General features: G+C 34.6%; 4 protein-coding genes across 4 annotated transcripts; 3 read left to right on the top strand and 1 right to left on the bottom strand.

Annotated features, from left to right (window-relative positions):
• On the top strand, positions 1 to 593 carry LOC135193772 (uncharacterized). The gene has a single exon (XM_064217680.1). It carries the CDS (start codon positions 32 to 34, stop codon positions 590 to 592), a length of 561 nt encoding a protein of 186 aa, XP_064073750.1. The 5' UTR covers positions 1 to 31; the 3' UTR covers position 593.
• A 3,415-nt stretch (positions 594 to 4,008) lies between these two features.
• Positions 4,009 to 4,565, top strand: LOC135193774 (uncharacterized). The gene has a single exon (XM_064217682.1). It carries the CDS (start codon positions 4,046 to 4,048, stop codon positions 4,562 to 4,564), a length of 519 nt encoding a protein of 172 aa, XP_064073752.1. The 5' UTR covers positions 4,009 to 4,045; the 3' UTR covers position 4,565.
• A 3,431-nt stretch (positions 4,566 to 7,996) lies between these two features.
• Positions 7,997 to 8,668, top strand: LOC135193773 (uncharacterized). The gene has a single exon (XM_064217681.1). It carries the CDS (start codon positions 8,029 to 8,031, stop codon positions 8,545 to 8,547), a length of 519 nt encoding a protein of 172 aa, XP_064073751.1. The 5' UTR covers positions 7,997 to 8,028; the 3' UTR covers positions 8,548 to 8,668.
• Positions 8,669 to 10,682: 2,014 nt separating this feature from the next.
• On the bottom strand, positions 10,683 to 11,289 carry LOC113400169 (uncharacterized). The gene has a single exon (XM_026639644.2). The coding sequence runs from the start codon at positions 11,257 to 11,259 to the stop codon at positions 10,777 to 10,779; it is 483 nt and encodes a 160-aa protein (XP_026495429.1). The 5' UTR covers positions 11,260 to 11,289; the 3' UTR covers positions 10,683 to 10,776.
• Positions 11,290 to 11,745: the final 456 nt, after the last annotated feature.

Below are 11,745 nucleotides of genomic sequence, written 5' to 3'. Positions count from 1 at the left end.
AACTATTCAAATTACTTTTCTTTTAGACAAAATGAAAACTTTCCTGATTGCTGCTGCCTGCTTCGCTGTGGCCGTTGCTGGCCCCACGCGCTTTGTTATTCCCGGTGGCGCTGGACCTGCTCCCGTCATCGAATACGAACCTATCTCTGTCGGACCCGCCATTGTTGACACCGAGCCCATCTCCGTCGGACCTGCTATCGTCGAAGGCGAATACGAGCCCATCCATGTTGGACCCGCAATCGTCGAAGGCGAATATGAGCCCATCCATGTTGGACCCGCAATCGTCGAAGGCGAATACGAGCCCATCCATGTTGGACCCGCAATCGTCGAAGGCGAATACGAGCCCATCCATGTTGGACCCGCAATCATCGAAGAGGTCGCACCTGTGAGCTCTCCTCTTGTTCAGATCATCATCAACGTCAAGCCCGGTTCTGAAAACCTTGTGTCTGTTGACCCTACACCCGTCATCGTGCCCGAGGTTGAGCCCACACCCGTGATCGTCGTCGAAAATCCTGAGGTTCCCGACCCCGTCATCGTCGCTCCCGTCATTATCCCCGAGCCCGTCATTACCCTCCCTGACATCCTCAACTAAGGTATTAAAAACTACTATGCAAAAAACGTAAATAACATCTGCTTATTATGAAGAGCTCACAATCAGTAGACCTAATGTTGTAAAATCTTTTCAACATTAACATGCAAAACAACACCTGTAATAAAAAATATATTTACTTTAAATCACGTCTTTATTTATTACTTACTAACCTAATTACTGTCTAAAATTAACTAAAACAAAATAAATCTCCCGAACAAAAGCTAAAGATTTAAAATTCGCAACGACTTCCATTTTGTTTGAAATATTTGAATTTTTACTAAATATTCAATGTTACTTGTTTTCATTTCAATGACAATTTAATATCACTTTTTTTTTATCACCTGATGATAAATGCTCACCACCGCCCATATTCTCTAGCGCTGTAAGAAATATTAAACTTCTTAAACACTTCATTCCAACCGTGGGACTAAGATACTATAAACATTGTATACTGGCTCACTCACTGTTCAAACCGGAACACAACAAAACTAAGCACTTATGTTTGTGCGAAATAATATCTGATAAGTGGGTTGTACTTACCCAGACGGGCTTGCACGAAGCCCTACCACTAAGTAAACTTGTCCAAACTTTTCTTTAAATTTATTGTGGACGCATTCCAAAAATCGACACGATTAATTAACTCTACTACTCCTACTAGCTTAATCAATTGTTATCATTCTGGCGATTACAGTAGCTTATATGAAAAACAATCAAACTTAGGCAAATTAAAATTCACGTTTACTAACTGTATATTTACTTCTGATGGAACAATTTTGATCGAGGTAATACGCTAAACTAAAGCTAAACTGAGACAAGGATTATTTGGCCACTATAGATTTGTTGCTCGTTTGTGGCCACAGTGAGTTCCAATCTTCAGTTTTATAGTAGGCTCAACAACAACTTCAGTTGAACTGTGTTCACCCAGATACCGTAATGCATAACAAAATATTTGTTTGTGTTTTATAAATCAAGGAATACTGAACCAGGGCGCCAGCTCTAATAAAATGTCACATTATCGCAATTGAATCGAAGCGTAATCGTTGCCGTTCAGCCCCTTTCCTATTCTTCTACACAAAAATCCAGTCGAAGTTGAATCGAAATATAATGATGATCGTATTGTAACCAATATAAATAAATAGTAGAATACTTGTTGGTAGTACTTTACGCAAGCCCATCTGATTAGGTACCACCAACTCATCAGATGTTCTACCGCCAAACAGCAGTGCTCAGTATTTTTGTTTTCCGATTTGAAGGATGATTGAATTAATGTAACTTCAGGCACAAGGGACTTCCCAAGGTTGGTGACATATTGGCGATGTGAGAAATGATTAATATTTCTTAGAGCGCCATTTTCTATAGGTCATCGTAAGGTGGTGAACCACTTATCATCGGGTGGACATTTGACCGTCCGCTTAACTATATAAAAGAAAAACATAAAGTAGAATTTTGGAATTTGGAAAGGCCTTTGATTACGTTCAAGCTGAGGTTTATTTTGTGAGGAATTTTCGAAATTGGATCGGAATGAAATCGGAAACGTGTCGTAATCATTATAAGTTAGTAGAATTACACACTCACAAAAGAACATTTAATTTTAGTAGTACAGGCTAAGGTATAAAAATCTATTTTTGTATTTAATTTTCAAAAACATTGGATTCATAGTGCAACTTTGTAAAATGAAAATCTTAATAAAATCAAAAATTATTTACACCGATTAAAAGATCTAACGAAATACTTACGTACCATAAGAATATCGCTGTTTACTATAAATGTTAAACTCTGCAAATTATATAACTATGAAAGATGTACCTATGATGGTTTTTTTACGGGTTCAATTGGGATCTTTATTAAAGTATTTTTTAATATTTTTATCAAATATCGTCTTTCGTCGTTTATCAAATATTTCAGCCAATTCTTACGAAACCTTAATAATTTATGCACCTAAACCTTCCACGTGAATCAATCCATCCAGAAAAGGTAAAATGATTCAGACAAAAAAAAACCTATAAAAAAGTCAAAACAACTCTTCTTCCTGTCATTATAGGTAGTGTAAAATGTCAAGTAGTAAAAATATCTCGTTAAAATATGAGGTTAGACTTATGTGACATTTTATACTGGTGTACTTTTCCCCATTGAAAATCGTATTCACATATTAAATCGAATTCTTTAATCTCATGGATAAACTTATTGTTACACTAATTCGACACGGGTTGAGTACTTCTGGCTATCTGATCTTTGCGAGAAGATCCTCAGGGCCTAGATACAACATAATATATAACTTACACAACTTTCTAAAAAATTACACAACTCTCAAGAAATTAGATGATATCCCCAAGATTGAAAAAGTTTGTTTGGTTACTTTCCTCGTTGGAATCTAAAAGAGTAACAAGTATTAAGAAAGAGTTCGAGATCAACTCTGGACTATAACACATGGTTAACTTCAAGCAATATTAATGATGTATAAGATTAATTCTAACACATCAAAAAGTTAGGTCATTCCAATTTGCCACTTGCAGTGTTCCACAATTCATAATTGTGTCCTCATTTACTTGACGTCACACCGAGTTCTAGGAAAACGTCTCTGATACCCATATATTCGTCTAGATTTAGAAAAATATTAAAATACTTTCTGATATCAAAATTGATATTGAAGGATCAAAACTTCATAAGAAGTTTCAAATTGAAAAAACTGAGTGTTGTAAGTTTACGTTTATTAATAAACTTTCTGACTTGCGCATTGAAAGAACTTATTGTTCATAAAAATTAAGTAATTAATTAGGGTTTATCAAAAAACACGTATGTGTCTCGGGACACCCGACAGACGTGATAACTTAATACGTCTGTCCGAAATACGGCTAGCGCTATAGGTTGGATTGAGAGAGGAAGACCCTGCCTACCGCTGCCGTACGCATAAGAGAAAGGGAAGCCAGACAGATTGGCGCCGTAACGCGTTACGTAACGAAGCGGTTTACCCTACAATAAGAAGTTATAACTTAAAATAATCTATCACTAAACTTTAATTTATTGATATAACTTTCTTATAAATTTACGTTTACGATGTCAGGGATAACTACTACGGGGATTACGCTGGTGCGATACGAGTTCGAAGGATATAGATAATTATCAATATTTGATTAGAAAGCCAAACCAAGATAAAATAGGGTATAAAATGACAAACGTTGCTTGAAGTTACATAGTTTTCACAAAACGAAATACAATAAGTAAGTAAGGCCATTAATAATAATTTTTAATTGGAACACTATTATTTTGTGTGTACATTTATAATATGTAATAAATATAATGATAAATTAAATGGTTTGAGAAGGTTATCTTTGGTGGGATTTAATTTATCTGTTAGTAAATGAAAATATAATCAACACATACACATAACAATATAGTCAGAAATATTAAACTTCTAGATTAAAAATTAATCAAATTACTTTTCTTTTAGACAAAATGAAAACTTTTCTGATTGCTGCTGCCTGCTTCGCTGTGGCCGTTGCTGGCCCCACGCGCTTTGTTCTTCCCGGTGGCGCTGGACCTGCTCCCGTCATCGAATACGAACCTATCTCTGTCGGACCCGCCATTGTTGACACCGAGCCCATCTCCGTCGGACCTGCTATCGTCGAAGGCGAATACGAGCCCATCCATGTTGGACCCGCAATCGTCGAAGGCGAATACGAGCCCATCCATGTTGGACCCGCAATCGTCGAAGGCGAATACGAGCCCATCCATGTTGGACCCGCAATCATCGAAGAGGTCGCACCTGTGAGCTCTCCTCTTGTTCAGATCATCATCAACGTCAAGCCCGGCTCTGAAAACCTTGTGTCTGTTGACCCTACACCCGTCATCGTGCCCGAGGTTGAGCCCACACCCGTGATCGTCGTCGAAAATCCTGAGGTTCCCGACCCCGTCATCGTCGCTCCCGTCATTATCCCCCAGCCCGTCATTACCCTCCCTGGCATCCTCAACTAAGGAATTAAATTCAACGACGAACTCACAATCCGAAGATCTATGCAATAAATATAAAATGTTTTGAACATTAACATGTATTGCACAACTTCAGGTCAAATAAAATTTTATTTTATATAAACGGCTTTATCAATTTAAAGAAAACCTTTTATCAACAATACTTTTAAAAACAAATTAAATCGTCATAATATTCATTTTAATATGAACTAAAGGAACATTAGATGTTTGCCAAAATATTTATTTTTACAAATACAAATATTTTATGTTTATGATCACAATCTTGAATCTCTAGTTAGATCCGTATCTATTGATAGGCGGACGAGCATATGAGCCACCTGATGGTAAGTGATCAACACCGCCTATAGACATTGGCGCTGTAAGAAATATTAACCATTCCTTACGCCAACAATGCGCCACCAGATTTCGGAACTAAGATGTTATGTCTCTTGTGTAACTATACACTGGCTCACCTACCTTTCAAACTGGAACACAACAATACTGAATACTGCTGTTTGGCGGCAGAATATCTGATGACTGAGTGGTACCTACATAGACGGGCTTGCACAAAGTATTTCTAAAATGTTATTAATAATTTGTTATTATACATTATTACACTTTGGCAAAAGTAAAAAATACTTCCTATATATTCAATGAAAACAACATAACTCACCAAGTACCTATAACCGATGACAATAGTGCAATGGGTGGAATCAATAACGACACAGCTCGTATTCTTTGCCAAATCTGTAATCAAAATCAAAATTGAATATGGTGTTGAAAATGGTACCCACTTTTGATTATACTAAAATTTATTAAAAGCAATGCTATTAGACACTTACATCTCCAAGGCGCCCTCAACCCTGTGAACTAGTATTCTATTTGTTTGTAGTTACACTGGCGTTACCAGTTACCTTCAAACCAAAACACAACTGTACAATGTTTGGCGGTAGAATTGGTGATGAGTTAGTGGTAACTGGTATCTATAAAATCGATAGATTGGTGATCAAGTTAAGCCGGCGTACACTTCGCCCTTCGATGTCTGCGAGATGCGGGGCGGACTGTACGCTCGGTTACACGATGCAACGTAACGACTCGAGATCTTGGATTTAATTACAAATTTAATGAATAGTACAAAAGCGTGTACAAATATTACCTACCTTTAAAAAGGAACTAAATTTTTTTGTAACGGAAAATTTATATTAATATAATAATGGCTTCATTTATTGTTGTTTTAAGTATTTAATGCAGTTTATTAGAAATAAAATATATAAATGAAACTGTAATAAATAATATATCAAATAAAGGTAATTTATGGTCGCTACAATTATCAGATAATGAACTGGCCAAAATAAAATAAACAATGGTTTTTATTTATACGTCATTAATGACGTGTGACGTGTAAATAAAGAAGGAAAGAAAAGAATATATTTTTTGGACTAACCCGACCGGGTTATATTTGCTAACATTCAACTTTAGATTAGTACTAAAACCAACGAGCCAACTTTATTATCTTGGTATGGGTGACAGCTACGTTTGACACTCGTCAAACGTCATACTACTCTATTATTGTTGTTTCGACGCGTCCTCAGATTTAATAGTTTATCTAGACGTCGAAGTAATATCAAAGCATTCTACTACATATATTTTATTCAACACAGATTTGGCAGATTACTAGTATCGCAAGAATAATACAGTTACGCTACAAAATTATTATACGCCGAATAAGCTTTACGTCAGCTAATTGGTTAAGCGCGCTCAAGCCCCGCGCTCCATCAGGACGGTCAAACTTACGGCGGTTTACCTATAAGATGCCTAAGTAGACGACTTCGTTTTATATATATAAATTAAAATTGACATTAACAATTTCCCTGCAAACATGCGAACTAAGAAGCGATGCATAATATTTAAGTACTCACAATATCTAAATAATGAATTTGAAATAAGTTTTGGTGTTGCGGTGTATGCCAAATCATGGCTAACACTGCAAATATCCGCCTACCTATATGACTTAAAAAATAAATAAGGTTTATCTCTCTCTATAAATAACTACCCGTCCCACGCTGAATTGGTGTTTTTGGGGGATTTCAATGCTCACCGTGAATCATGGTTGAACTCCCTCAAAACTGACCATGCTGGAAGGACTGCTCATGCTTTCGCTCTTATGCATGACTTGACCCAATTGGTTCATCAGCCCACCAGGATCCCAGATATAGACGGGCAAGCGCTTTCTCTATTGGACCTTCTGCTGACTTCTCACCATAAGTGTACGCCAAATTAAGTTCTTAATAAACGTAATAATTGTCTATGATATCATTTAGTTATTTATTTACATAAGCATTATTAACATTAAGACCTTAAAATACAAAAATAAAAATGAAAAAAGTTACTGCACAGATCGCGAAATGGTGAAAAATATACCCGTAAAATGGTAACATGATTGCTCGCAGCATTTAAATTTTCTTAATAACTTAATAAATTATATCTTAATATATTTTTTAAAGTATTAAAAAGTGATCGAGACTATATGCTTAACGTGATAATACGAGTACAACATAGATATATTATTAAAGTTTTCATCTAAAAAGAACTCTTTATCTCATGTTCATATTTTTTTGCAATTCACAGCACATTCATTGGAAAATATATTGAGTAAGTTTAAATTCAAATATGCATTTTGTATGTATAGTATTCATGTACATAACATGAATACCCCATACCACAGGTCCTAAGGTGTTTTCGGCTGAATCTACTATCAAAATGAGCACTGAATGTTTTAATACTAATTGTTAAAAATGTCATCCACATTGCAGAATTTATTAATAGAATATAATCTACCTAAAAAAAAATGCATTTTAATGAAGATATCAACAAAAGCAAAGTAACGTAGACATTTTTAAAAATAAAATATCCACAGGATTCCCGCAAATTATGTAACGCATTTCATTCTATTCCATTCCATTCCATTTTCATTCTATTCATTTCATAATTATCCGATATATTTTATTTTTATAATTAAAATAAAGTTCGGAGGTTACCTATTTATAATTTGGATCGCGATTGTAAATAAAAATTCTAAATTTTAATTCGCATATTACTGGCTCTTTGTGACAGGGATTACGGTGACGCGATACGAGTTCGGAGGATATAGATAATTATTAATATTTGATTACAATGTCAAACAAAGATAAAATTAGCTATAAAACGACAAACTTTGCTTGAACTTACATCGTTTTCACATAACGCAATACAATAAGTAAGTAAGACCATTACTAATTATCAATAATTGGAAAACTATTTATTTTTAATGTAAATTTTAAAATATTTATTAAATATGACGTTAGATTAATTGGTTTGAACGAGTTATCTTCGGTGGCATTTAACTTATCTGTTACTAATTGAAAAAATATAGTCAGAAATACTGCATTTCTTGATTAAAAACTATTCAAATTACTTTTCTTTTAGACAAAATGAAAACTTTCCTGATTGCTGCTGCCTGCTTCGCTGTGGCCGTTGCTGGCCCCACGCGCTTTGTTCTTCCCGGTGGCGCTGGACCTGCTCCCGTCATCGAATACGAACCTATCTCTGTCGGACCCGCCATTGTTGACACCGAGCCCATCTCCGTCGGACCTGCTATCGTCGAAGGCGAATACGAGCCCATCCATGTTGGACCCGCAATCGTCGAAGGCGAATATGAGCCCATCCATGTTGGACCCGCAATCGTCGAAGGCGAATACGAGCCCATCCATGTTGGACCCGCAATCATCGAAGAGGTCGCACCTGTGAGCTCTCCTCTTGTTCAGATCATCATCAACGTCAAGCCCGGCTCTGAAAACCTTGTGTCTGTTGACCCTACACCCGTCATCGTGCCCGAGGTTGAGCCCACACCCGTGATCGTCGTCGAAAATCCTGAGGTTCCCGACCCCGTCATCGTCGCTCCCGTCATTATCCCCGAGCCCGTCATTACCCTCCCTGGCATCCTCAACTAAGGTATTAAAAACTACGATGCAAAGAAAAGCTCACAATCAGTAGACCTAATGTTGTAAAATCTTTTCACCATTAACATGTATTGCAAAACAACATTTGTAATAAAAAGTTATTTTCTTTAAATTCCGTCTTTATTTGTTTTAACTATTGCATTCGAATGTTTGAAAAAAAATCCAATTGCATTTCTTCCTTTAATTAACACCATAGTATAATTTGAAAAAAAAAAAGCATACACAACGCAAATTGATGAAAATAAAATCTTAAAAAATACCAAAATATGTTACAAAACGTTAAAGATTCAATTACTAAAATAATCTTTACTCTTTACTAGAAATGTTAATCTTTCCAAATTATGTGACTGTGAAAGATACTTATTGCATAAACTTATCAAATTTATTATATTAGTATTTGTTTATTTATTTAATCGTTTATTTGTTTACTAACAATCACAAAATTAAAAAGAAAAAAAATCTTAGTTTATTAAAATAGCTTAATATGAAGATATATATTATTAGTCAATATATCACGTTATATAAAACTGAATATATTATGTAGTAATTGACAAATTGAAAACTAAAAAAAAATATTAACTTAATAATTATCAATGTATTTATTTATTTAATTAAAATTGAATTCAAATGAGACGCTTATGACGATTTTCTTATCTTTAACAATCATCGTCTTTTTACGAAAAACTTTAATAATTCTCTACCTAAGCCTTCCTCATGAATAACTCCGTCCGTCACTCGTCAAAAACCTACAAAAATTAAGATAAAATAATGTAATGTATTTTCCTTAAGCCTATTTAAGAATAAGAATAGAATTATGCGTGTGATTCTAAAAAGGATTAAATATTTTTTTCAAAAACTTTATTACTTCAGAATTATGCCCACATCAATATTTTTTAATTATAGTTTTTTTTTATTATAAAAATAATTATTAAAAAGTACCACAAATAAGTGCGAAATTCAAAGTAGTTGAAACGCAACGCTATTGGCCCGATCGGATGTGATGTCACAGTCTACAATATTAATGTCAACAAGTGCATAATTGTTGGATGCTTTGCGATTGAGCAATCAGATAATTTATTCAAAATTGACGTGTTCGTGATGACAACTTATACTTTATCGGGTACATTCCTTATTGTATTTTTACACTTAGGCACTTATAAGTTGTTTTTTGTGTTGTTCCATGGTATAATTGTCGGAAAATACAAAATATTGATAAATTATAGAGAACAATACTTCTACAGGAGTTTACTAGTTAGCTTTTATTGTAGAGTGTGACGTGACACCTAGCGCGCCAAAATGGACGCCGTTCAAATTTCCCGAATCTGTCTGTTGATGAAAAAAAACGTTTTCCTTGCTAAATTGTGTTTGTGTGTGTTGGGTAATTTTTTACAATTATGAAAACGTTTTGAGCTATCGCAAAAAATATAAAAAAATACACACCTTTTTCGCATATCGTCTTAAATTGTTATTTTACGGATTTTAAACAAAGTTTTATCTTTTAACTATACCCTTGGGTACTTGAAAATCCACCATTAAATTTCAACTTTAATATTTAATGAACATCATGGAATTTTAGATTCTCTGACTACAAGATCTTCGGAGAAGAACCCAAAGGAGAGAAGAGAAAGCAATGTTCTAAAAGATCAGTCAATGAGCATATGTCCGACTCAAGAAAACAGATTATATCTCCAAGTTTGAAAAAATAGTTTTGGTTATGTTCCTCATATGAATTTAAAAGAGAATTAACTATTAAGAAAACTCGAACGAGTTCAACTTTGGACACATGATGCAATATTAACGATGTATGTATAAAATCATCAGAAAGTTAGGTATGTCCACTTTACCATTTGTAGTATTCCACAATTGACAATTGTATCTCACATGCTCGACGACACACTCAGTTCTTGGAAATAGTTTTTGGCAACCAAAAAATATTATAATATTTCTTGATCAATATTGTTATTTAAGATTGACAAGCCCCAAAAAAATGTCAAATTGAAAAAAAAATAACTAAGTTTACTCAGATAAAAAAAACTTTTTGACTTCCGTAGTTAAAGAACTTATTGATCATAAAAATAGGATTATTGATTAAGGTTTATAAAAAAAAATATCTTTATAAAATGGACTTTTATTAAAGAAGTATAATTCGATCTTTTAAAAAACCACTGATCTATCCACATTTCGTTTATTAATAAAAAAATATCGATTGCTTATAAATTATTAGTTAAGGATGTCAGGGAGAACCACAACGGGGGTGGGAACAATAGGAGCAACGAGAACAGGTTCAGCGGGAACAGGTTTTTCTACCACAATTACGGGATCAGGTTTGACTTCGGGAATGTCAATAGATTCCTCGGGTACTGGTCTTGGAACGATGACAGGGCTAGATTCTACGACAACGGGGTTACCAGCAACACCAGGCTTAACATTGATGATAATCTGAACAAGAGACGAGCTTGGGGCAGACACAGCTTCATCGACGATGACAGGGTCAACGGAAATCGGTTCTTCTTCAGGCTTCAATAAGCCAAGGATGGTGTCCAGTTGTTCTTGCAAAAGCAAAGCGGTGGCTGGGTCGGTGCTGGGGTGGTGGATGGCATCAATGATAGCTTGAAGGTCTGCATCGAAATTGTAGAGGGGTTTTTGGTGTGGCATGGCCGCAGCCACGGCGACGAAAGCGACGAATGCAACGAAGAATTTCATATTTAATCTGTGAATGTAAAACAATTAAAAAATAGAATTAACTTCGACTTCTGCAAAAAGAATTGAGCTTCTTAAAAATTACTCACACTATGATTTCTATCAGTGATGTCGTTTTGGCACACAACACCTTTGTTTTATACCGACTGTGATACCTTTATCATATCAAGACAGGAAAATGCTATAAAAATAATCGAGCACATAAATTAATCGATAGTTATAAAATTTTACAGTTTTAAGCTATAATAGTGATGTCGTAGTAAATAATTTTAATATTGCGAAATATTTATTAAATGAAGTAAAAAAACAATATGTAGTACATATATGTAGTACATATGTAGTACATATGTAGAATTGAAAAACAATAAAAATACGATGCAAATTATTGAAGAATTGAAATATTAATTATACAACATTAATATATAATATTTATCTAAAATAAGTATCGCTAATTATATATAAAGCAACTATTCGGACTGACTGTTTGTA

This window comes from Vanessa tameamea, chromosome 18 (assembly GCF_037043105.1).
Source record: "Vanessa tameamea isolate UH-Manoa-2023 chromosome 18, ilVanTame1 primary haplotype, whole genome shotgun sequence".
Lineage (NCBI taxonomy): Eukaryota > Metazoa > Arthropoda > Insecta > Lepidoptera > Nymphalidae > Vanessa > Vanessa tameamea.
Note: the sequence above shows the minus strand (reverse complement) of the source record. Positions and strands in the feature narration are given on the sequence as shown.

Bases quoted from the DNA above. Each gene is read 5' to 3' on its own strand.
- LOC135193772 (XM_064217680.1), top strand. From the start codon at position 32: ATGAAAACTTTCCTGATTGCTGCTGCCTGCTTCGCTGTGGCCGTTGCT.
- LOC135193774 (XM_064217682.1), top strand. From the start codon at position 4,046: ATGAAAACTTTTCTGATTGCTGCTGCCTGCTTCGCTGTGGCCGTTGCT.
- LOC135193773 (XM_064217681.1), top strand. From the start codon at position 8,029: ATGAAAACTTTCCTGATTGCTGCTGCCTGCTTCGCTGTGGCCGTTGCT.
- LOC113400169 (XM_026639644.2), bottom strand. From the start codon at position 11,259: ATGAAATTCTTCGTTGCATTCGTCGCTTTCGTCGCCGTGGCTGCGGCC.